The 26,507-nt window shown below is 40.0% G+C and overlaps 3 protein-coding genes and 1 non-coding gene across 7 annotated transcripts; 1 reads left to right on the forward strand and 3 right to left on the reverse strand.

Annotated features, from left to right (window-relative positions):
- Positions 1-578: 578 nt before the first annotated feature.
- trnas-gcu (transfer RNA serine (anticodon GCU)) lies at positions 579-660 on the forward strand. The gene has a single exon. It is a non-coding gene; the product is annotated as a tRNA-Ser (tRNA).
- A 409-nt stretch (positions 661-1,069) lies between these two features.
- On the reverse strand, positions 1,070-3,642 carry LOC100698464 (protein FAM177A1). 2 transcript variants are annotated; one of them, XM_003440716.5, is made up of 6 exons: positions 3,481-3,642; positions 2,700-2,862; positions 2,347-2,508; positions 2,208-2,262; positions 2,004-2,098; positions 1,070-1,909 (listed from the first exon to the last, which is right to left on the reverse strand). In XM_003440716.5, exons 2-6 carry the CDS (start codon positions 2,763-2,765, stop codon positions 1,700-1,702), a joined length of 588 nt encoding a protein of 195 aa, XP_003440764.1. In that variant the 5' UTR covers positions 2,766-2,862; positions 3,481-3,642; the 3' UTR covers positions 1,070-1,699. The 2 variants fall into 2 exon arrangements, with proteins under 2 accessions (XP_003440764.1, XP_005449954.1); XM_005449897.4 differs by having other exon boundaries at positions 2,700-3,013.
- Positions 3,643-4,341: 699 nt separating this feature from the next.
- Positions 4,342-25,454, reverse strand: brox (BRO1 domain and CAAX motif containing). Of its 3 annotated transcripts, none has more exons than XM_013268800.3 (13): positions 25,319-25,454; positions 20,700-20,819; positions 20,324-20,430; positions 16,771-16,867; positions 15,945-16,040; positions 15,479-15,551; positions 11,626-11,731; positions 10,838-10,927; positions 9,737-9,822; positions 9,558-9,639; positions 7,286-7,436; positions 6,040-6,199; positions 4,342-5,948 (listed from the first exon to the last, which is right to left on the reverse strand). In XM_013268800.3, exons 2-13 carry the CDS (start codon positions 20,798-20,800, stop codon positions 5,865-5,867), a joined length of 1,233 nt encoding a protein of 410 aa, XP_013124254.1. In that variant the 5' UTR covers positions 20,801-20,819; positions 25,319-25,454; the 3' UTR covers positions 4,342-5,864. The 3 variants fall into 3 exon arrangements, with proteins under 3 accessions (XP_013124254.1, XP_005449951.1, XP_003440763.1); XM_005449894.3 differs by lacking the exon at positions 25,319-25,454 and adding an exon at positions 21,286-21,429; XM_003440715.4 differs by lacking the exon at positions 25,319-25,454 and adding an exon at positions 21,054-21,200.
- Positions 22,646-25,321, reverse strand: si:ch73-91k6.2 (alpha-1,6-mannosyl-glycoprotein 2-beta-N-acetylglucosaminyltransferase). Its single transcript, XM_005449896.4, has one exon. It carries the CDS (start codon positions 25,263-25,265, stop codon positions 24,009-24,011), a length of 1,257 nt encoding a protein of 418 aa, XP_005449953.1. The 5' UTR covers positions 25,266-25,321; the 3' UTR covers positions 22,646-24,008.
- Positions 25,455-26,507: the final 1,053 nt, after the last annotated feature.

Here is a 26,507-nt window from a genome sequence, read left to right on the forward strand (position 1 = left end):
TTATCTTTGTTGTTGGCGATGTTACACAGAATTTTCCATTGATATTATGGTCCTCATTTCCCTACGTTTATACAGACGGACAGATAAAAGTAGCAGTGCTGCAACTTTCACGATGTTATCTGTGTTGTATTACAGAAACGCCCCCAAACGCAGCACAGACAATGGCATGTATTGACACTCAGTACGTCACTGACTTAAACGCAGCTTTTAAAAAAGTGGCATATATCAAGATTTAGCTAAAGGGTGGGCTTTTGCTATTCTCGTCTAATCAGCTCAGATGCCAAAAACAGTCTTGGACTTGGAGAGGAGACGGAGACGATACCGACATGCGTCCACACAATGCATTTTCCGAGTTTAGGTAGTTGTAGCCACTGCCTTTTGTGTTACCATATTAGCGTAGTTTCCTATCACGTTAGCTAATGTCAGCGAGGTGGCTAATGACAGTGCCACATTTAGCCTAACATGCTCAAAAAAGATGGTGTGAAACCTTCGAAAAAATGTTTTGCCCACTATCGGGATTTCACCTGACAGTGGGTGAATATTCATATTACTGTGGGTATGTCACAATGGCGTATCGAGACGAGGTGGCCGAGTGGTTAAGGCGATGGACTGCTAATCCATTGTGCTCTGCACGCGTGGGTTCGAATCCCATCCTCGTCGGAAATTTCTTATGTTTAATGTACTAAGTTTTGATATCACTTTTCATAATGTTTAAAAAGCAACAACGCTTAGCTTATGAGGATTTAACCATGCTTTAGCACTTATAATTTAAAATGACTTTATTTAGACAATTATATAAACAGTAATATTATTTAGTTGCTAAGCACTTTTTAAAAAACACAGTTACAAATTGCTTCACAGTTTGGATAAAAAAAAGACATTAGAAATATGTGGACATATTTATACATGCAAACAGAATCAACCACACACATATTAGAAGAACAAAGGGCCACAAATAATGGGGCAAAAGATACGGTAAAGCTAACCTATAGAAATGAGTTTTCAGCACCCTATAAAAACAAATCCGAAATCCAGCTGACCTGATAGGCTGAGGAAGGCTGTTCCAAAGTTTAGGAACTACAACCAAAAAGTGAGGAGCAGTCAGATGGTCAGAGAGGTCGGGTGCACTTATAAGGTCAGTAGCTCTGCTACACAGGAGCCTGTCCACGTAGGGCTTCATATATTATTAATAACATTTTTTTTTAATCAAATTAAATCACATGCAGGCTAGTTCTTGTTAGCAGTCTAGCTGTTGGTTTGTTGACCAATTGAAGATGGATTAAGGAGGAATAAGATGCAGAGAGTTACAATAATCAGGAGGGGAGAAAATGAAAGTGTTTACTAGAGATTCTACATTACTGGGAATCAAAGGTCTGATTTTTGCATTATTTTTTAAGTAAAGTTAATAAGACTGGATGAGCTCAAGCTCATCTTAATTTTTGGTCAAAAATAAGACAGAGGATCTTAGTGGATTATTTGATATTGTTGGCAAAGGGGCAGAAGTAATGACAGAGCTACTTAGTGAACACAAGAACCTCAGTTTTGCCAGGATTGGGAAGAATGAACGGTGGAAAAAGCTTGCACTGGTAGTTAGACACAGCAAAATGTTTTAGTTTGTTTTGTTAGCTTTTTATTCTTCACATTGTTGTAACATTCCATCCCGGGGACTTCACATTCTTTTGCATTTCTTCTCTGAGATTCATTTCAAGTGCTCCTCGTCCGCTTGATAGCCCTTGTTGTGACATCCTTCTTTTCCAGCCATGTGTTTCTCATCAGAGCTCTCCTGGGGATTGGCAGGACAACTTACATCTCCTGTGGCCCCATAATGACTGCCATCAGACCTGGGAGAGAGTGTCATGGTCTCTGTCTGTCCCATCTTGAGGTCATCTGGAGCTCGACTGTTTGTTGTCTGAAGAGAGTTAAACAGTGAACTTATTTTCCTTTTATACAATAGACGATAGAGTGAGTTCTATTTTTTGCTTGAATGTTTGTGAACACGTTACCTTGTGATCACGTTGATAGCGATCTATGGCGTACTGGTATTTGGCTGCACTGAGTCCAAGAGCACCAGCTAATCTTTCTCCGAGGAAGTCACAGGCTGAATTTGGAAACAGAAAATGTGGAGACTCAGTGAAGCCTGCACAAACAGCTAAAGTCATGGCCTTCTCTACAGTCACTTGGTTTCTGTATTATGTCACATGGCATACCCAGCAGTGAAAACCTCCCAACTAGAATGGCCACATTCTTGAACGATAGCAGAGTCTGAGAAGAAAAAAGACAGAAGCAATCACATGAGCTAACTGCTAAATATTCACCACAAGTTCCTCCCTTTAAACAGATGCCCACCTTCTGTTTAGGTTCTTCAAAGGGAGTTTTGTTTGACGTCTCCTCCTCTTCCTCCTCGCTGTCTTCAACTACCAGAGTTTCACCGCTGGAGAAGTGGATCACCTTCCTTTCTTTGGGCAAAGCAGGACCCCCAAAGTTTGTTTCAGTGGTGTCTGCTGATGTCTGACGCATCAGAAAACTTTTATTTATTCACAGCATATCATCTAAGTACTGTGTGTTATACTCACTGCATTTATAATGCTATTCCAAATAGCACCGGAGCGACAGAGTCATGGCAGACAACTGGACACAGTTCATTTTTTGAACACAAGCTAAGCTAACAGCTATGTTTGCTTCATTATCACAGCACTTACTTCCTGGTTGTTCATTCTTCGGGTTACATTAGTGTTTCTTAATTGCTCCAAAGGACAAGTATCCATTCATTGTTCTGTGTCACTGCTGTGCCGGACATCCATCCATGCTGACTCGTGTGTTGTGGAGAAAAACAGCTACAGGATACAGGATCTGACTTGAAACCTGAGACGCCAAATACAGAAGTACACAAACCTTATCACAGGCAAGTCGCTCCAACACAATCAGTTTCACTCTTGAACTCAAGGGGCTGGGCTTGGGAGGCAGGTTTGGTGGCGTGTTGAATATCACAGCTTAGCCATGCTAAGCCACTCTGCTGTTAAAGTAGCAGAAAACAAGTCAGATTTTCTTTCAGTGAAGTCTTTGACTGCACAAAGTGGCAATCACGCTATTCTTAGATAACCAAGGTTAGCCTTACTAGCTCAGACAAGCAGTGGAAAAATAACAGAGCACAAACTCTATACCAGATTATCTGGACTGTTAGACTGTTGGGTTATTAGAGTATAGGGTATTGTAGGGTTCGTATTATCGTAGGGTCTTTACCTTACATTATAAAAATTATGCCTTCCAAACCTTAGCGCTAAAATAGTTTCTCTCTCTCTCTCCGCACCCTTGAGTCTATGGCGTCGTTTTAAAAACAGTTGAAAACAGGACTGCTTACATCTATTCAGCCAGTCATCTTTTGTGTGATTAAGTTTTGTTTTTTTTTTTTAATTCAACCGTATTTTTGTTATCTTTATAATAGTATAATGTTCCTATCTTACGTAAATAAATTTTACTTACCAACTTTGAGGGACTAGAACAGAATTGTTTACCGCTGAGATCGCTCAGTCTGGTTTACAGAAAAAACATTGGAGGCAGATGCTATGCAGGTAAGCTATGCTAACTGTGTAGCTTTAGCTGTCATGTTTATAAACTGAGTCTTGGCTACACAGGCATGGCCAATGACAAACATTTTCTTTGCTATCCACCACCTAGATAATCGCGCTTGCCAGACTTACATGCACACCAGCCTCGTCATTCACGTTTATTAATCTGACCATATCGGCCACCAAGTATACATTTTTACTTTGATTCCGTGTGCTAGGGTGAGGAAAGAGAAACAGAAAAATTCTGACAGTTTGCATGCCACAGTTTTTCAAATCCATTCAGTTCAGTTTTATTTATATGGGGGAAAAAAAATCAAAACAATAGTCACCACAATGAGCTTTGTATTGTAAGGACCTTACAATGACAGAGAGGAAACCTCAACAATCAGACAACCCCCATGAGCTAGCACTTGGCAACAGTGGGAAGGAAAAACTCCCTTTTAACAGGAAGGAACCTCTGGCAGATGGGTGTGTAGATTTGTAAAATTACAAGAGTCGTATGTTGTTCAAACACACATGGACCTAAGAGGAAAAGCTCTATGTTTTGCATGTACCTGATGGTTCTTGTCCCATTTACTATGCAGAGAAAACAACTTGTTCTGTACATCATAACCAAATTATTTGGGTATGAAAATAATGACCCTTCTTTCACAAAACATTTCTGTGTTGAAATAAATCTATCATAGTTTTTAGACCAGTTGTTTCAGTTTGACCTCTTGTGGACGTGATGTGACAGTCTTGTTTTTACATCTACAAAAAGCCGAGAAGAAAAAAGTGAGTTTTAAGGGAATATTTAATACCATTTGAAATACCTTTTACATGAAAGACACCAGAGGAGGGGAGAGCTGCAAGAGTGCACAATGTAAAACCGGTGATGTGGCACACCCTAATGACAAACAGTTGTCTTAAAAAGGATGTGGAACATATCTGATTCCTGCCACGCCTCCTGGATAAATTCACTGCTTAAAGTGTAATGACATCCAGTCTACTCAAAAGCAAAGAAAAGCACAAGGATGAAAATAAGTGCAAAACTCAATAAAAAGTCCAACGATGAGTTCAGGGAAGCAAATATACACCAAGGTTACGAGTATATTACAGTTTTGTTTCTCCGGTAATTAGTAACTTGAGTTTTATTTTTATTAACCTTTTATTTTGAAATTGTTAGTCTGATGAATATAAGAAACTTCCTTGAAGCAGCTCTTCAAAACCAAGTCAGACACAAAGGTACAAATGTCGATGTGTGCCTTTAAGGACCGGGCCTGCACTCTGCACACTGTCAACTATTGACAACACCATGTGAACAACTAACAAAAGTAAGCTGTTCGTGCATCAGTTCACACACTGAAACGACTGACTCCAACACCAGCAAAAACGTGATTGGACTTTATACCCTCTGAAGTGTTTTGAATTGTCTGATAAATTACCACAAACACAAATAAATTAAAAGTTTTAGGGGATAACAGATACAAATTCACAACCTGATAAAGAATGATTCAGCCACAGGTAATAATAATAATAATATTATAGTTCCTTTAAATGAACAGTCAAAGTAGAAAACAGCTATGTCATGTACAAAAAGTATAATACATAAGTCGTGATGTAAATATTGATTGTAAACTGCTACTACAGCTAAAAGAAAACCAAACTCAATGGCAAAATCATGTGCTGTCCTTTCTGTCTGTCCAGTATCAATTGGGATTCCTATTGATCAGTGTAAATGTTTGAATGAGGATGCTCTGGACACGTAAAATGCAATTTAAAAACTAACAGTTTCAATTATCTTATTCCCAGATATACAGGCAGAGTGATGGAGTGCAGTTTCCCACATTTACTCTTCTGGATTAATTACATTGCATTTATATGTAGTGCTAACTATTCAGTATCAAAGTTTAAGTATCTACAGCATTTTTATGTTTTAGGAGGCCACTTTAAGCCTCTTTAATAAGTCAGTTTCCATTATCTGAGTTATCTGTAATCAGAGCGACCAGTTTACAATGCAGCCAAAGGCACCATTGACACAACCATGTGACCCATAAGGCTTATTTATTTTCATGTCCTAATTAAAAGTGATTCTCACAGAGTGAGATGTTTTGAGGATCTGGTCACATAACTGGCTCTGACTTAGATACAGTGATAACTGCTAAATGTAATATGCATGTCTCAGCATGAATGTACAACATGAGGACTAAATATTGCAAGAAAAGAAAGCATCTCTGGAGTTATGTGAGAAAAGTAAATGGATGTCATCGTTGTAAATGACGGTCGTGAAACAGGCTGAAAATGTACTGAATGGAAAGTTTAGGAGAGGACGCAGCCTGTGTCCTTCTGAGGCTTCAAGTCAGGTTCCTTCACTGGCTTCACCTCCTCCTCCTTGGGTTTGGCCTGCACATCAAATATAATTATAATAACACCAACAACTATACTATTGTTATGAAATAACCTAGAATAAATAAATAAATGATTTGGTGTGTACCTTGTCGTTTTTGGCTCCCTTTGTCAGATCGAAGGTGGCGTAGACCTCAGGAGTGCACTGCTCACTGAGAGGCGGCAGCTCGAAGGGGACGGGCTCAGCCAGACCGTAGCTCGCCTTCATGTCCAGCTGTGGCGGCTCAGCCGGGACTTTATGGAAGTATCTGTCCAAAGTAACAAGTAGAAGGAAGAATTTCAGGTTTTCATGTTTGAATCCTTCCCCTGTTGTTTCAAAGACCCTTTTTGAGGCTAACTTAAATATGTACAAGACTTAACCGTGCAAAGACAAATGGGAATCCTCTGTTGTGGTTCTCACTGAATCATCGTCAGCTGGGTCTTTTGATGCTATGTGATCAACTTAACTTACGACTCAAAGAACAGTTTCTTGCAAAACTGCCAGATTTTATTGTCACACTGTTATCGGCCTCTGTCAGTTAAGGGTCATAGTGATTTACAAATAGACTTGTTTCTAGTTTCTCTTGTCATAAAATTCAGTGTTTTCCTGCTTTTACCTGTGCCTGACACATGAAAGGTACCTCTAGCCACCAGCAGGTGGCATTTATGCATCTACAGACTGACTGGCATTAAAGCACAAACATAGAAGAAGAAAACAACGATCACCAAACTGCTGACCAATGAAACGTGTGCTATGCTGAAATTAGATGCTACTGTACAAACAGGAACGGGCATCAACAACTGTTTACATAAGGATAGCTATAAACTAGGAAGTAGAGTGGGCTGTCCCCTAATTAGTTAATCCAGTTTTATTTACATAATCACACCAACGCTTTAAACTGTAAAAGACCCTACATTAATCCTCATGTTGAGGTGTTTCTAGGTGATAAAAGTAAACTCATGTATGTGTGTGAATGGGACAAATGTAGCTTGTAGTGTAAAAATGCTCTCTGGTTGTTTATTTGCAGTGAGAAGCAGGCGGGTTGGGTGGCGATACAGCAGGCAGGGGCTGAACATAAACCTGAAGGCGAGCGTTTGTGAAGGTGAAGCTCAGGGCAGCCAGCTGACTGTTTAATCTGACAACACACAAATGTGCCTTGTGTGAGTGGAAAATGTGTTGTTAATGATTGAAAACATGTCCTGTTTGAAGGCATAGTTGGACTCCTGAGCGCCACGGGAACAACGACGTGAACATCGCATCATCTCGTCATATGTGTGACGGGGAAAGTGCAGAATCTGAGCCACAACTCTGTGTGTGTGTGTGTGTGTGTGTGTTTGGGGTCTGGCTGACTCACATGAAGCCATTTTCTCTCTGGCACTTCTCCAGCGTCATTTTGATGAGGCCACCCAGCTTGAGGAAGAACAGCTGCTCCGACGGTTTGGCCGTCGTACCCGGGCCTTTGGTCTGACGGTACTCTTTACACAGCGACTCAGCACGGGAGTAACCTGCACGCAGATGTTCTTGTGTTAACACAAAATATATCCAGGGAACAAAGAAGGGAAACAATTCAAACACAACTCTAAGATCTGCTGCAGCAATCACACAGGAAGCTCCTGTTTGATAACCTACATGAGACTGAACCCAAGTGAGCAGGTAACACTCAGTAAGCACTGCAGTCTGCAAAGAACAGAAGTAACAGTCTTCTGTATGGCATGACTTCAGTTTTCAGATTAACACAATTAATGAAGTACTTTCAATAATAAATTTACAAAAGAATAACAATGCAAAAAAAGGTTTAAAAACAAACACACACTAAATGACAGATGGTTCTATTAGAAGCAAAGACAGAAGAAATAGGAGCCTAACAAATTTATCAGACCACAGCCTAATTTAAGACTTCTGTAATGACCAAAGTCACATTTACCTCTGCTGAGGAGGGAATGTGTTTGTGTGCACGTGTGTTGTTTTGTCTGAAGTCTGATCAAACTTAGGAGTGCAGAGTTGGTTAGCAATTCATTCAAGCCTGCTTTACAGTCTTCAAGGTCAAATCAATGATTTATTAGTGCAAAAGCCTTATAACTTATAAACTGTGATTTGTGTATTTTCAACATAGAAAGTGCCATGTAAAGATTTAAAATATGTCCCATTTGACCTCTCAAAGTGATAACAATGCTATACAGAGCTATTTAAGACTTTTTTAACAGGTTTAAGGCACGTAGGGAATGATATATGGGGATTCTTAGTATGACGTTGCTCATATATATTAAATACAATAGCATTCACTTTAAAGTAGGGCTGGGTATCGTCACTGATTTCTAGAATCGATTCGTTTCCGATTCACAAGGTCCCGAATCGATTCGATCTACGATTCGATTCAATTCGATTCGATTAAATTCGATTTAAATCTGGGAAATTTTGACAGAAGTATTATAATTCAGATCAGTACATTTACATATTTTTGTATCTATAAAAAGGAAGCTAACACACGCAAGACTTTATCAAAGGTGTGAGCGTCACAGCAGATGCCTTTGTGTCAAACTAGCTGAAGATAAAACACAGAAAAACATGAAGGTGGTTTTCCTGGCCTGGGATTTTATAAAAATATTCTGCAGTACATCAAAAACGAAAGAAAACCATTAATCAACACATGAACGTTACCTCTGACATTACAGTGATTTTATTAGAGACACGGCTAAGCGTTTTGCATAATTTTAAAAAGTTTAAATTTGTTCAGTATTGGTTTTCTTTTCGGAAGAATGTAAAAGGGAAAAAAGGAAAAAACAGCGGCGACAGTGCTGTAAACAACAGTAGACTTGTGCGTAACAAGCAAGCGAATAATGCAGAAAACAGATTTTTAGACGGGAAACTGTTCTTGAAGTACAGAGAGAGAGAGAGAGAGAGAGAGAGCTGTGCATGAAGTGTGATTTTATCATGGTGGAAGCAAAACAGTAAAAGTCAGAGTGATTTCATGATGATGTTTATGTGAAGCGTAGTTTGGACCTTCTTTTGCTGCTGGTTCAGTCAATATTGTTTGGAGAGAGATCAAACTAACAGCTTTAGAATCAGCGCAAAAAGGGCGTGAACACAAAGCGCGGACCCGCCGAAACATCAGAATCAGCGAGCTGTCAGCTTTCAGCCCCGACCGTGTCCGTGCTGTTGTTGTGCCAAAAAGTGATTGTCTGCCAGAAAGTGATTGCCGTCCGCGGGAGCGCGCACAGCCGCTTAAAGCTGCAGCGCCCGTCAGGTGAGAAAAGCGACATCTCACTGATTCTGATCCGCGGGTCCGCGCTGTGTGTTTACGTCCTTGTGAAGAATCCGTGTACCTGCTCTCATTTACTGTCTTAGCTGTTTGGTGGTTGTTGAAATTTTGTGAGGTTTCACCTGAGATTCTGGCGTTTCGGGCAAAATAAATTTATATTAAAAAAATCGATTCAGGATTTTAGTGAATCGATTTCACGTTATCCAAGCCAGAATCAATTTTAATCGATGAATCGATTATTAAAACCCACCCCTACTTTAAAGTAAACACTGCACAGAGAGTGAGCTGCCTGGGTGGGGGTTTGTGCTCTCGACGTGCTTGTTTACGTCTCTGTAATTGCATTACACATTACAACATGCATACATACATTTCTCTGCTTCCTGGAGAGATCTGATTGCTTCTCCACATTTGTCACTTGCCAGCAGTGTCTGTCCATGATAGCAGTATGCCTGCAAACATAAACTCAATGACAACAATCTACAATACTTTGTTTTTTTGTTTGTTTTAATTTTATTAACCATAGCTGTGCTGCAACCTTTAGCTTACATAAGCCATGTAGAAGAGCTGCTTCAGTTGGAGATACTTCCTCCACTTGCTGCTGCACTCTGGCTCCAAGGTGTTCAGTGTGTGGTCTGTAGAGACAGAAAACTGACCTTCATATCTTTTCAGCAACCATCATTTTATTTTCTAGGCTCTTGGTCAACAAACCAGAAAGCTTCCCATTGTACCTGGTGATCCAAAAAGCACAGTTGCCTCAGTGACTTCATTTGTTGGAAGGCATACATCTTTCTATAACTTGATACCTCAAAGTCAGAAATGCTTCTGTTCACTTGTTCCATTACTTAGAGTTCTCCTGAGTTTCAGCTCTTAGCTTTGAACAGTTAATTTCATTCAATTCAATTTTATTTATATAGTCCCAAATCACCACAACAGTTGCCTCAAGGTGCTGTATTTATAAAGCAAAGACCCTACGACAAGATGTCCAGTCTTGCTTCTTCCAACCATTTCGAGAATAAAACCAATACATTTCATTTATTTTCTCAAGCCTTGACTGCTACATCTTCCTCCTCTATGGCTCAAACAAAAAGTCACTTTCTAATTTCCAGCCGGTTCAGAAAGCAGCAGCTCGGCTTCCTGTTGGTTTTAGCAGATGGCAGTCCTTGCTTCTCTCCACTGGCTATTCTGGCTAGCTGACAATTTTGAGATTTTACTAATAGGGATTTAAAGCATGTATGTGTTTGGTCCTGAGCTACAAAACATATATTGACACCAAATGAGCTAAATCTCCTCTGATTCCTCGGTACAGTTTCCTGGCTGTTAATCTGAAGGTGAAAGTGCTTTCAGGCTCCCACGGGTTTGAAATGCCCGAGGGGATTAGGCACTGACTGCCTTTAAATCCCTGATTAAAACATCATTTTTAAAGACTTGCTTTTACATGCTGGCATTACACCTTGTCTAATTTTATTCATTGTTGTTTTTCCTTTCTCTTTAATGTTTCCCGCCTAAATGTAAAGACTGGTGCTCTGTTTAAATCGTTGATCCTGCTTCTCCCCGTCTGTCAAAGCACTTAATAAACTCTGTTTCTAAAGGTGTTATATGAATAAGGTTCATAAACAGGTTTATTTTATTCGTGTCAAAAGTACAGACCAGCTTTTTGATAGAAGTTTGCAGTCTCAAATGCCAAAGCTGCGATGATTGTCGCATTGTGTTTCAGTTCAATCGCTCTGGCAATGGTCACTGTAAAAACAAAAGAGAGGAAAGAAACAAACATTTGCACACCGTGTCAGTGATGATTGACGATTAATGATTATCAGTGTCACATGGACTCTGACTCAGGCCTTCCATTAACTGTCAGATTATTTGCAGAGTCAGCCTTTTTATTTTTAGACTCCACTAGAGCAGCTTTGGGTGAGTCACACTTAAATGGTTATATAATTATGTAAGTCAAATTCTGGGCCAAGGTTTGGCCCCTCTGTTCATCCACTGAGCCAGTTTTAGTCCCATCCCCCTCTCTTTAAGCCAGCTTTCTTCTGCTTGTAAACAAAAGGTTTGAGGAGGAGGTGCGTGGAGCTTCTGTGCCCACACCCACAGCTCAGTGTCACAGATGGTTACAACAGGGATACACATCACAGAGACGAAACAAGAGAAAAATGCACTTTAAAACAGGTTCGCTTTCAGGACCCGTTTTCAAGTCTGTTGATAGCAAATTAGCCTTGTTTTATATCTTATATTACAGTGGTAGTTCTTATATTAATATGCAGGATTATTTCATCCTATAAGTAAGTTATAATTAACATCAATGTGCCTCAAATGGACAATGTACTTTGGACTCAAGAAATATAACAGACTTTAATGACCATCTTAAACGTCAGAGATAAGAGGAACAATATCATCAGCAATCTGGACGATCACTGCACAGTGATCACTGTCGTTACCTTCCTGTGCTTCTGCCTGACACTGGATGATGTATGCATCAATGACTCGGGGCTCCAGGTCTCTGCCCTTTTCAGCTGGAGTGATTAGGCGAGGGATGTGGACATCCTGTAAAGACGATATCAGAATGAATAAATAAAAAAAACAAAACAAAACTATAGCTTATAAGTCTTAAATCTCTCAACCTATTTGGCTGTAGCTAAAAATAAGAAGAAAAAGAAAGAAAGAAAAACTGTAGTAAAGCACTACAGGGAGTGCAGAATTATTAGGCAAATGAGTATTTTGTCCACATCATCCTCTTCATGCATGTTGTCTTACTCCAAGGTGTATAGGCTCGAAAGCCTACTACCAATTAAGCATATTAGGTGATGTGCATCTCTGTAATGAGAAGGGGTGTGGTCTAATGACATCAACACCCTATATCAGGTGTGCATAATTATTAGGCAACTTCCTTTCCTTTGGCAAAATGGGTCAAAAGAAGGACTTGACAGGCTCAGAAAAGTCAAAAATAGTGAGATATCTTGCAGAGGGATGCAGCAGTCTTAAAATTGCAAAGCTTCTGAAGCGTGATCATCGAACAATCAAGCGTTTCATTCAAAATAGTCAACAGGGTCGCAAGAAGCGTGTGGAAAAACCAAGGTGCAAAATAACTGCCCATGAACTGAGAAAAGTCAAGCGTGCAGCTGCCAAGATGCCACTTGCCACCAGTTTGGCCATATTTCAGAGCTGCAACATCACTGGAGTGCCCAAAAGCACAAGGTGTGCAATACTCAGAGACATGGCCAAGGTAAGAAAGGCTGAAAGACGACCACCACTGAACAAGACACACAAGCTGAAACGTCAAGACTGGGCCAAGAAATATCTCAAGACTGATTTTTCTAAGGTTTTATGGACTGATGAAATGAGAGCGAGTCTTGATGGGCCAGATGGATGGGCCCGTGGCTGGATTGGTAAAGGGCAGAGAGCTCCAGTCCGACTCAGACGCCAGCAAGGTGGAGGTGGAGTACTGGTTTGGGCTGGTATCAAAGATGAGCTTGTGGGGCCTTTTCGGGTTGAGGATGGAGTCAAGCTCAACTCCCAGTCCTACTGCCAGTTTCTGGAAGACACCTTCTTCAAGCAGTGGTACAGGAAGAAGTCTGCATCCTTCAAGAAAAACATGATTTTCATGCAGGACAATGCTCCATCACAAGCGTCCAAGTACTCCACAGCGTGGCTGGCAAGAAAGGGTATAAAAGAAGAAAAACTAATGACATGGCCTCCTTGTTCACCTGATCTGAACCCCATTGAGAACCTGTGGTCCATCATCAAATGTGAGATTTACAAGGAGGGAAAACAGTACACCTCTCTGAACAGTGTCTGGGAGGCTGTGGTTGCTGCTGCACGCAATGTTGATGGTGAACAGATCAAAACACTGACAGAATTCATGGATGGCAGGCTTTTGAGTGTCCTTGCAAAGAAAGGTGGCTATATTGGTCGCTGATTTGTTTTTGTTTTGTTTTTGAATGTCAGAAATGTATATTTGTGAATGTGGAGAGGTTATATTGGTTTCACTGGTAAAAATAAATAATTGAAATGGGTATATATTAGTTTTTTGTTAAGTTGCCTAATAATTATGCACAGTAATAGTCACCTGCACACACAGATATCCCCCTAAAATAGCTCAAACTAAAAACAAACTAAAAACTACTTCCAAAAACATTCAGCTCTGATATTAATGAGTTTTTTGGGTTCATTGAGAACATGGTTGTTGTTCAATAATAAAATTATTCCTCAAAAATACAACTTGCCTAATAATTCTGCACTCCCTGTATAAGACGCAGGTAAAATCCTTTAATTTCCTCAAAAATCGACAGTGTGCCTTATGTACGAATTCTGGTTGTGCTTACTGACCTCGAACCAATTTTATGTGGTACACGGCGCTCATAAATCTGTCAAAAATGCTTCAGTACGACTTTGGTAAGCTACGAAGCAGCACTGCTTGATGGATTGTCAGAGCATTACGGCTACCGTAGTCAGGAGCCTCACGGAGTAATCTGGGTCCTAAACTCCATCTGCTTCAGGTCCCAAAGGCAAACGAACACTGAGAGTTAAAAACTGTCTAAATTCTTTCATCTTTAATAAAATGATCAGAGATGCTGCTTTACCAGGTTTAACAATTAAATTTAACATCCAGGCATCCATGAAAACAGAATTTATTAAATTTAACAGAGTTAGAAGTCAGCAGGAAGTTAGATTGCTAGTTTCCACCTAAACATGATGTAGCATGTTCTGACTGAGAGATTTCTGAAAAAATTCAAACATACAGCTCTGCTATCACTTCCAACATAAATGAAGACAGAAAACTAAACAGCAGTGACGTTTGTAGGGCTACTGAAAATGGGCTAGCTGGTTTATAATGGTGTGCTACGTGATCGCTAGCAACACATGATGAACGCTAACTTTTTTACACTGGATAAAAGTTAACGTGAGGGTTCCCGATGGTTAGGGACAAATGCAATCGTATGTCACGATGCTGTAAACGGACCAAACTTCAGTGGGGAGAACAACTGAGATAATCCATTGGCAGTGTTGGGGAGTAACGGAATACATGTACCGCCGTTACACATTTAAAATACAAAATATGAGTAACTGTATTCCGTTACAGTTACCGTTTAAAAAGGCGGTATTTAGAATACAGTTACTTTGTTGAAATAAATGGATTACACAGCGGTATTTTCCTGTTTCATATTGTGGTGGGTCAGGACTGTTTGGGTTTTGTTTGACAGCTACGTTCTGTTGTTCCAGGCGGCAGCGTTACGGTTGCCATGGTTACATGGTGACACGCTCTCTCTGTGACTGTGTGTTTCCTGGGTGAGAGAGCGCCTTTTTGTTGTTGTTGTGCAATGCTAATAGTCAGAATGCTACAGGCATAGCTCTAAACACTGTAGCATCATGGGCAGTGTAGTCCGTGCTGCAGGGAGAATGGACTGCCATACACGTTATGTGTCTGTGAGCGTGAGGAGGGAGAAAAAGGACAGTGGAAAAGTACGAGTTGTCATCGAGCAAAAACGGGAGCTGGAAGCATGTAAATATAATAATAACCACCGCAGCCAAGAAGAGTGCCTGACGAGCCCAGTTGTAAGTACGCTATTAAGACTCGACTGTACACTGTGTTCGTGTTTTCCTCCGAAACAATAAGTTCCGTTGGAGCAGCCTTTCAACGCCTCTCTCTGTCTCTCGCAAGCAAAGTTGACCCAGACAACAAAGTAAAGCTATTTTAGCCAGAGGTCCCTTTACTATGGTTCGGAGCCGCAGACCTTCAGTAACAGTAATAAATCACAGCAACAGTACATTCACGTAGTTGTAAAAAGCATGATAATATATTAAGTAATCCAAAGTATTCAGAATACGTTACTCTAATTGAGTAATGTAACGGAATACGTTACAAAATACATTTTGGGGCATGTATTCTGTAATCTGTAGTGGAATACATTTTAAAAGTAACCTTCCCAACACTGTCCATCGACAATACGAGGTTAGTCATTAATATACTGCAACAACATGGGAACAGAGCAGCTGCCAGAGAAGTCAACATTAATGAATCAATGGTAAGGAAGTGGAGGAAGCAAGAAGAATGAGTTGACTTATCTGACTGTTTTGTTTCGCTTAATGCGCCTTATAATCCGGTGCGCCTTATGGTCCCAAAAATACGGTACTTTACAGATGAAAAAAAAGCTGTGCGTAACGAGGAGTTAAAGTGCGTCATTGATGTTTTCTGCAGGGGCAACTGCACTGATCGGTATCCACTTTTTGTCCTAAGCGTCAGTTTGTATAATAAAACCTTTCCACTGAGGAAAGAATTGACATCTCCCTCACCTTAAGATTTTTGAAGATTCCAGCAGCGATCTTTAAGCTTCGGTGAACGTCTTTCGCTTCTGTCTCTGATACACTGTGTAACAGGCAAACATGAGCAGAATAAAGTAACAAAAAAATAATAGCAATGATTTCAAGGTCATTTAAACCACTTAAAATCTTTCAATGAAACTAGTGGCATTAGGTTAAGTGGTGATTCTAAATGAAGGCAGGTGTGAATGACTGTCTCTATGTGTTAGACCTGTGATAGAGTATGTATGCATGTATAGATGGACAGATTTAATAGTGTCAGATATTGCACCTTAAAAATCTAACATTGTTTTTGTAATACTTTATGTTCAAAAGTCATGGCATTCTGTGCATATTCACATTAGTCACACTGTCCTTTGTTTTTGATGATATATTAAAGTACTTTGTAAAATGCATTTATGGAAAATAGTCTCACAGAAGAAGCCAAAAAGGCTCTTACTTTTCCTTTCCTGCCATCCTTGAGGCAAACTTTGTGTACCAGATGGCAACATTAAAGGCCATGGAGACCAGTTCAAAGACTGCATCCTGCTGGGCACTGGAAGGAGAGCAGGGAGAGACGGTGAGTTAGACAAAACACCGGCAAGCTGCTAATCCACTTTTCTGTGCAAGCAACCTTTACGTGGTCATTTGAGATAATATTTTCTGTTGCTGGACAGACTATAACACAGGGTTAGACTCAGCAAGACACCGCCTAGATTAGATGGGTACATTCAATTCATTCAGTTTGATTACTGGTATGAAATTTAATTTAATGTATTTACTTATCTAAGGTGGAAGGGTTTTCTTTGTTTTGTTTTTTGTTTGTTTGTTTGTTCTGTTTTAGTTTTTTGCTTCGAGCCCTATGTACCTGAGCTGCATGCTAAATGATCTTTTGTTAAAAGGGTTGACATAATAAGCATGTGCTTCAGCCAATACCTTTTGATTAGCCTTGTCTCGTGCTTTCTGGGAGATCTTTATTCTGTAGTCATTGAGATATTTGAATGCTAATCAATAAATAAATAGAGTTCTGCCACTCATGACGACAAATACTGAAAATAACTAAATTGGGTATTATAATGTATTTTGCCAATTTAAGAAGTCATCAGCTCTCCCCAGAGGTCTTCATATAAGAAGTCTTTCTGTAATGTTTCACTTAAAAAAATGTTTAAAACTGCTAGCTCTTAGATAATTCATCACTGTATCATTAAACATGAATGAGATTTCTCTGTACGTGCTGGGTTCTTCCACTTACTCTCAGACTAGAAGTACTCCCTCTGTGTCCTTACCTTGGTGTGTTTCCTTGTAAGGTATCGGTCCACTTAAAGTTCTGGATGAACCTCATCTTGTTCTCCTGTGTAGTTCCATCCAAGGGCATGATAAAGCCTAATGCATCATAAAGATTTTTTAAGACAGGCAAAGAGACTGCTGGTTAGATGCAGAGCAAAATAACTGAGATACAATTCACAACCATTAAACTGTGTTAATATAAAACAAAACATTCTCATTTACAATTTATGTGTTTTTGACAACTAGTACATCATTTAACATCCTAGGACCTGGCGTCCAAATGTGGACAGCACATTTTGGGTTGTCTAGACCAAAATACCAAATTTTGCTCTACAAGAGCCTGATATCCACTTACGAGGACATAATACTGCCACTGTTCTATCCAAATTTACAACTTCCTCATATGTGGATCTCATTTTTCTCAGAAACAAAACTCAGGTTAAAAAAAAAAAAAAAAAAAAAAAATATTAGGTAATTCTTTGTTTTACATTCATCAGGTCCCAATCAGCTTAAATGGCAATGAGAAATTAAAAATGCATGCCATAAAAGAGTTTGGGTCTTAGGAGGTTAAATATAGGCAATTACAAGACAAGACCAGGATCTGTGTATATGTAAGTGATGTATGTGCACAATCCAATCCAAGGCTTTTAACCCTCCTTCACATAGCAATCTTTAAATAGCCTTCACAGGTCTGGTTAGTTTTACGGTTGATTTACTGAAGCTAACTCCATTATTTTCTAGACACGAGCACAGTCGGTTCATTTCAATGTCAAGCACACGCTTTGTTTTTCTGCTGTTAAATATCGCCACGATTAGCAGCAAACTGTTCGCCACAAACATTGGTAAATCAGTTTGTGCACTTGATTTTACTTTTCTCCTCCGATTATTTTGTACCATGACAAGGGAACTCTTAGAAATACACAGTTGCGACTGAAGCAGCAGCGTCAGTTGCACAAATTCCCAAGTCTTACACACAATCTTGTCACTGGGTTCTCTGTTTTTAAACACCAGTTTATGCTGATGCAGTTAATAAATCTGGTCCATCATTTCCATGTTGCACTTGTTACATTTCCTACATTAACCAGCTGCTGACAGCTTGACACTTTTGTGCTATGGTGTCAAAATAACCACACACAGAGACTTTTCTGAAACATTACAGTAATGTAACGGAACAACATAAAATACAAATATAAAAAATATGACATTCTATTAAAGTCACTGTAGTGTTGGTATATTTTTTAAACATAGTAGTTCTCAGATTTTAATGTATTTTCAACACTGCTTTGTAGTATTGACATGGTGGAAACCCGGTCTTACAGTTTTATGTTAGTATCAGATCATGTGAAACATTTAGCAGACATAGGATTAGTAGATTAATACAGGATGTTAACCACTACGCTGTCAGAACCAAATTTTATCAATAGGGTTCTGCACGTTTGTGGAAGATCAATGCTGAAAATCTGTTTTTATGGCCACACTAGTCCATCAACATGCAATAGTATTTATACAATTTGTGCACTCTACTATTCATTTCTCAGTTGGTAGAAACCAAAGAGCCACTCCATAAACACAGAAGAGTCACCTCAACAGGACAAGACTCAGCTGTTCATCTGCTCCTAAAGGATAACAGTCACTCTTTTGAGGATGCCAGCGTTCACATTTTGGACAGAGAAGACAGATGGTTTGAAAGAGGAGTGAAAGAGGCCATCTACGTCCAGCGTGAACAGAACATGTGGCTTATGACACCAACTGTCAACCACCTATAATGTAGTTTTCAGATCCCTTCCCAGGCGCCTCAACCCCCACTTAATTCAATTCAATTCAATTTTATTTATATAGCGCCAAATCACAACAAAAGTCGCCTCAAGGCGCTTTATATTGTACAGTAGATAGCACAATAATAAATACAGAGAAAAACCCAACAATCATATGACCCCCTATGAGCAAGCACTTTGGCAACAGTGGGAAGGAAAAACTCCCTTTTAACAGGAAGAAACCTCCGGCAGAACCAGGCTCAGGGAGGGGCGGCCATCTGCTGCGACCGGTTGGGGTGAAAGAAGGAAAACAGGATGAAAGACATGCTGTGGAAGAGAGACAGAGATTAATAACAGATATGATTCGATGCAGAGAGGTCTATTAGCACATAGTGAGTGAGAAAGGTGACTGGAAGGGAAAAACTCAATGCATCATGGGAATCCCCGGCAGCCTACGTCTATTGCAGCATAACTAAGGGAGGATTCAGGGTCACCTGGTCCAGCCCTAACTATATGCTTTAGCAAAAAGGAAAGTTTTAAGCCTAATCTTGAAAGTAGAGATAGTGTCTGTCTCCCGAATCCAAACTGGAAGTTGGTTCCACAGAAGAGGGGCCTGAAAACTGAAGGCTCTGCCTCCCATTCTACTTTTAAATACTCTAGGAACAACAAGTAGGCCTGCAGTGCAAGAGCGAAGTGCTCTAATAGGGTGATATGGTACTACAAGGTCATTAAGATAAGATGGGGCCTGATTATTTAAGACCTTGTATGTGAGGAGCAGGATTTTGAATTCAATTCTGGATTTAACAGGAAGCCAATGAAGGGAAGCCAAAACAGGAGAAATATGCTCTCTCTTTCTAGTCCCTGTCAGTACTCTTGCTGCAGCATTTTGGATTAGCTGAAGGCTTTTCAGCGAGTTTTTAGGACATCCTGATAATAGTGAATTACAGTAGTCCAGCCTGGAAGTAATAAATGCATGAACTAGTTTTTCAGCATCACTCTGAGACAGGATATTTCTTACATCTCTTACATCACTTACATCTCAATAGGTCACAAGACAGGGTGAGGCAATGGTTTCACCTGAAACCTCTGCTGGTAATGATGCACGCCTTTTTCCACACCTTGGCTCATGATGACGACACACAAGATTAACAGTGCGTCAATGACTCTCCGAAGGAAAATCCCCTACTAGGGTTTAAATATCTGGGACTCACCACCTTTTTGTTTTAGAGCTGAAGAAGTCTCTTGAATGAGAGTTAAGAATATCTTGAAAAGTCTTATAGAAGTCCAGTCACCTTCTGTTCAAGCTCCTTACATTAGCCATCTTCTCTAGATATAAAAAGTGAGTTCTGGCTCAGTTTGTCCTCACTACTGAGAAACAGGGATGTCCAAATTTAGAGATGACACCAGTTTCAAAGGGCCACACTCAGTTAGTTGCAAATACAGTGTTGTTTTTGAAGTCTTTGAAAATCAAGATTGTTTCATGGCAAACACATTAAAAAGGGAAGGAAGGAGTCATTTCTCTCTTGAAGCTGTCTGCCTTTATCGACTTTGCTTTCTAGGTGCTGTCTGCACCAAAAAGTTGCAGGTGCGATCTGGGTATGCATTCCTGTACAGACTACAGATGAAGCTAAGCAGGCGAGAATGTATAGAGAACCTAAATTGTTACAGAGACCAAATTAAAATTTGTTTATAGCCAGAGCTGTGGCCCCTAGGCAATAACTGATATCCTATCTGTATCGAAAGTTATCTTAGAAAAAGATAATAAGATACAATTTTAGTGAAATGCTGGTGAACAAACCTTGAAGAAGGGAGAAGTATGCATCTGTGGCATTCTTCATGATCTCAGGATTGCAGGTAATATCAGTGAACATCTCCAGCAGCCTCGCTCTAGTTGTCCTCAGGTCACTGAACATATCACAAATAGCAACTGTTGCTTTGTGGACAGCCATATTCAGTGAGACTACATTTGAACAAATCATTGCCATTTTTGTTTAGCAGTGAGGCGACTGAGATTAGGTGGTCAAATAATGGTACCAGTAGCATAGTAATGGTCAAATCCTATCGATAGAGCGTAAGAAACTATACATAGCCGTTTATTAACCAACTGTCGTGGTCACCACCACAGTCAATGTGACAACCCTGCTCACGGTGTATCAGGTGGAGATAAGACATACTTGCATATCTTATTGGCAGCCGGGCTCCCTGCCACCCCATAGAAGTTAAAGGACACAGGAGCTGTCGCCTTCAGTGGGTTTCTGTGAAACCAGTGTGCCATCCTGTGAATGAATACACACCTACAAGACAGAGGAACAGTGTGACAAACAGTTAACAGTTGAGATAAAGGCAATTTAGATTACCGACACGCTAAAATGCCATACGTTACGTGAATGACGACCTTAGTTGTTTAAATATAAAGCAGCTAGCTAACAAATCTGTGACGTTGGCTAGCGTTATTTCACCATCGCGGTGGCTACAAGTATCCGTGTCAGCACTCCAACAAAGCGCTTTTAAGTACTAACCAAACTTACTTTGAGAAACCAAAAACCCGTTAACATTACTTTAAGACGCCGTGTACACCGTGTATTTTTCTTGTCTGTTCTTGACTAAAGTCCATTACGTAAGCTTCTAGGACCAGCGGCTAACGGCTAACACTATGTACAGTTCCAAACGTACGGGATTCGTTAAAAAGACATTACGGCTGCCTTCTAAATAGACAAGTGAACTGAATATATTCAAATACAATACAAACTGTACTGTTACCTGTCGCAGCTGACGTTTAATAGTCTTAAAGTCTCTCAGACTACACGACTTACTTCCGGAAATAAACACGGCATAGTAAATAGCCAATGACAAAGCCCGATTCAGTCACCTGACATGCATCCAGACAACGAGCTTCTGTTTTGTCGAGGGTTCCGAGTGGCCGGTGTCGTCCCAAAAAAGCCACCATAAGCCAAAAAAAAAAAAGTGATTGCCGATGTTTCTGTGCGGATTTTGTGTGTAATGCTGGTAAATAAGCTGCAGGCACCTGGATTCACAAATGGGTTATATTTAAAACTAAGAAAACCTGTTTTGCAAGTATCTGAATGACTGCATTTTTGGACCCCTGTGCTGTACACCGTAATTAATCCAGTCCTTTTTGGCCACTTAACATATCTGTTATATTTATCGAAATTTCTGATGTCCTTTGGACCAGATCTCTCTTGAAAAATATATTTTTCTATCAATTCCGCTTTTAATTTATTGCCAAAATGAAGTTATTTGGCAACAGCAGACTAGCCACAAATAACCTTGTGACAAGAATATACTTTCTGGCTCAAAACGAGATATGTAATGCAAATTATAGAAGAATCAGTGAATTACAATAGTTTAAATAACAATAATCCTTTGTTTGGCAAATCCCAAAAATCGCTTTTTAGCATGACACCACAAAGGCTATAAAGATGCAACGATAAGCCTCTTTTAAGTTGTGACCTTCCACCTGGGGTTATTTCGTCTGCTGAGGTGCCTTGTTAATGGTTTCAAGGTGTTACGTTATATTCCAACAATTTCCAGGAAATACCTTTCCAGTATATGCAAAGCATCACTTTCAGAACAATAACCTTAAAAAAAAAAAAGAAGAAAGAAAGAAAACAAACAAACAAAAAACAGACACCCATAACATACACACTGATTTTTGATTGTCTGAAACGCCGCCATTTTTATTTGCTGACCTGTAAAAAAAAAACTGATTCAGCATGTGTATATGCCCACTGACCAGTAGGACACACTGCCATTAACGTATTCACTAAATAATGCTTCAGTTACAACCAGTTATTGTAATCGGTTGTTCCGGGAAACATTCCTAAGAATTTAGCGCTACATAGGAGTATGTTTAGAAGTGTAAAAGCAAAGTGTCAGAAGGGATAAAATTCATTTTATTTTTCCGTCATCTTTCAAAAGTGAGCAATGAACTAGATCATCAATATCAACAAAATAAAAACAATGACAAAAAAAAAAAAAAAAAAAGTTTGCCCATTCTCAGCAAGTCAGGAATCAGCAAAAACAACAGGTACACACACACACACACACACACACACACACACACTAGATAAAGTCCTGTGTATAAAGTACTTGGGTGTACTTTGTAGGAATCATTTCATTATCACATTCATTTCAGTTGTTAGAGAGCACACAGAGGTGCACCAATATCAGATCACACCACGTATGTGGGGTGACTTACACCTATAGTACGCACAATGCCAGTGTAAAAATATTCTTAACAAACTACAGACTGAAGATTTTGGTAAAAAGCAACATTCACATTTCACTTTCCCTAAATATAGAATGGAGAAAGACCATAAACTATCACAACAAATGTTATTCTGCATTACTGGAATTTCTGGTCAAAAACAATGTTAACAAAACAGGTTCAAAATCTATTCTAAAACAAGGCCAGGCAGAAAAGGCATATTAGGTCATCTTAAAGGCACTAAATGTATCATTATACCTAGTTTTATTCACCGAACTTTTACACTTGAAAAAGATTTTTTCTATAGAACCATGACACAGATAATTACATTATCATTTAGTCCATTTTGTCAACAATAAAAAGGTGCAAATATAAAAATGCAGCATTACAGGACCCTGATCCTGCTTCCACATGGTTCACTTTTGCATATCAGAAAGCAAATAAGCCACCTCCTGCTTTTGCAACTGGGAATCAATAAGTCAGGGAGTAGGAAACTGATTAAATTGGCATTATCGCCCCAAAAGAGAGATCCGTTTACATCAGACAGACACTGAATGTTACAAAGAAAATTCCATTTACAAAGTCATTCATTCCAACAGCTAGCTTACAAATGTCTGCCAAATGAGCTGCAACGTTCCTAATGTACTGCCTTCCACACTTGATTAAAGCTGCAAGTCTGAATTGTCTTTTTTTGTTGTCACTTTAAAACGTACCAAAGAAGCACATGAGTAAAAACATTGAATTTCAAACATTTGATAATAACAGTGTAAAAATCATGTTGCAACAAGCTGAAATGTAAATGTAAATAAATGACTGCAGTGCTCCAAGTTACGCAATTTGCAAATAAATTCACAAATGACAGTGCGTATGTGCACACTCGGGATATTGTTTACTCTCAGTTTACAACAAAGTGCAATATATCTAGTCTAATTTTGTGGCTTGTAGGATACCCAGAGAGCTGCGGATATTCAGTTGAACTGAACTTGCAGGCAGTATACAGAACAAATTTCAACAAAAGGTGTTGGCACCCATACATCTTTGGTAATTTAAGAAAAAAATAATTGATTGTCTTTACTGTGCTGAACAATGCAGTATGTTTAGATCTGATTTGGTCCAATTTTTTTTTTTTTATCATTTAAAAAGAAAACAAACAAAAACAAAACACTGAAAGTGAAGACAACCCAATGCAGCCCCTAAAAAGCCTGAAAAAGTTATTTTCAGATGGCACACCTGTAGAATGTTAAAAAGCTGCAGTTCAGAGTCGTTTGGCGTAGTTATTGCATAGAATGTGATCGCGAATGTCTCCCCATCCTCCGTTCTTCATGTGCGCTTTGTGCGCCACCGGTTCTGCACCATCGAGGACAAGAGATGGAGGAAAGAGGCCGGCCTTAGCTTTCTGAAGTCCTTCGTCAACCTTCTGCGCGGCCCACTCTGGTCTGCAGTTCTCCTTCTGGTGAAGTCCACAGTCTCCTGTATGAAGAACCCTTGAGCCCAGTGCTGCCGCCACTTTGAGGGGCTTCGATATGCAGGTTCCAGAGATGTGCTGCAAAGTCCAGTCCCAGTTGTAGTCGTCGTACGTGCAGAATTCATTGCTGCACCCCATCAGCTTGTAGTACACCTCCCTGGAGATGGCCATGCCTATGTTGTGTTTCGTGGACATCCAGCCTGTGGTCAACACCTTGTTGGATAGGGCGGTGAAACCATCCAGGCCGTTATGGTTACCCAAAGCCAGCATGTCACAGTCTGGGCAGTTGTTTTTTCTGAACTCGATCATTGATTTATAAAAATGGAAAAAGTCTGGTAAGATGTAGTTGTCTTCCTCTAGAAATACTGCAAAGCCACTGTAGCCCTGCATCGCCTGCACTCGCTCCCACACGAAGTGCAGCTTCCACCACCAGTGGTGTTTGGTTTGAGTGATGAAGGCTTCTCTGTAATGCCCGTAGGAGTCGGGGTGTTCTGCATTGAGGCATCCTGTTTCCAGAGCCCTGTCCTTGGATATGTCTCGGGGGCAGTCTCGTGGATCCTGCCCAGGAAACTCTCTTGGATACAGCTGAGTGCTGAAGGGGAAATAAATCTGCAGTACCTTGCAGAAAGTTATCCCTTGAACAATTGTGTTGATTTCCTCTGAAAAATAGTCATGGCTAAAGATGAGGAGGAAGCTGTGGACCTCAGCAGCTTTGGCCAAAGATTTGATAAGCAGCCTGAGGTATTCCGGTCTGTTGTGGACTTGCACAACCAGCACCAGCCGAGGGTCCCCTGAAAATCTGTCTGCATTGTGAACAGACTGCTTTAAGTTGGCACTGTACACGGACTGAGTTAGCTCCGACAGAGACCCGAAGTTAAACTTTACCGGGTCACTAGAGCTCACGCCCGGGTTCTCTTTTGCGGTGTTACCAGGTCCGCTTGTGTCATCAGAAACTAATAACACGCGTGTTGAAAACAAGAGAGTAACAACTACGAAGGAAACGCCGAGTAGCGCGAGCAGATTCCTCTTGAGCAGCCGAAACCTCATTTTCTTTGAGTAAAAACACACTCCGGAGCTGAATAGCAGTGGCGTTCATTCACCTTGTCGCGCGCCTCTTCGCCCCAAACTTCCGTGCAACATTGCGTCCTCGCGCCCCTCCTCATGAACGCTCCATTGTCGCGTGACAGTTCTTGAACCGTGTGTGAAACGCTTCCTGACGGTTGCTCTAGAAAAGATGTCGAGGGCTTTCCAGAGGAGAGCCGTGTCATTTGTTACACAGTCGCTCCTGCCGCTTGTTTTTTAACACCTGTGTGTGGAAAAGTAGAAGCAAGCGGTTTGACCAAGTTCATAAAACTTATGTGTACATTTAGCGGTTACGAAAAAGGGAAGTTAACTCTCCGTTGTTAGTTTGTTGTACTTACCCGAAGTAGGTGTAATGTGTCAACACGATACTACCAGGAAGAGGATGATAGGGCTGTGATACATGTTGGGTTCAACTTATTGACTGCTGACGTGTACAATCCAACCAATGGGGGAAGAGCACGAGGTCCTGCTAAGCGAATCATGATCCTGCTTATAGCTCCGTCACATGAGAAGGAAATGCAAATCAGAGCCCATTTGATTGGTAAACGATAGCGAATGTTTTATAGAAGGTTACTGCTTTTACTGCAAAGACCTTGGAATTAAATATTTGCTTATTATGTGGTGTATGAAATTAGACTGTTGTATGTAGGTACTAAAGCCAGGGAGTGAAATAAGAGTGACTGGGACTTTTCTCTCTTCTTACTTCTTATTCGAGTAAGCGTTCTGCCCGTTAATTTAAAAAAAATATTTGAGGTGGAATCAAGGTTAGGAATGCTTAAGGAGGCATGGCATTACACTCTGCTAACATTTAGGTGATGAGGGCAGGTATCTTGGGTGGTTTGGAGAGCACCCAATTATGGAGGACCACAAGAGCCACGCGCATCGAAATAAAAATTTCTGTGCTTTAATAATGAATTGTAGAATAAATTCTGCAATTGTAAATTCATTTTTGAATTCCAATTTAATAAACTGCATTTCAAAATCCTTTTTCCAATTGCATTTCAAAATCCTTTTTCCAATTGCACTTTAATAAACTGCATTTTAAAATCCTTTTTTCAGTTGCACTTTAATAAACTGCAGTTCAAAATCCTTTTTCCACTTGCAATTTAATAAACTGCAGTTCAAAATCCTTTTTCCACTTGCAATTTAATAAACTGCAGTTCAAAATCCTTTTTCCACTTGCAATTTAATAAACTGCAGTTCAAA

This window comes from Oreochromis niloticus, linkage group LG15 (assembly GCF_001858045.2).
Source record: "Oreochromis niloticus isolate F11D_XX linkage group LG15, O_niloticus_UMD_NMBU, whole genome shotgun sequence".
NCBI classification, from domain to species: Eukaryota; Metazoa; Chordata; class Actinopteri; order Cichliformes; family Cichlidae; genus Oreochromis; species Oreochromis niloticus.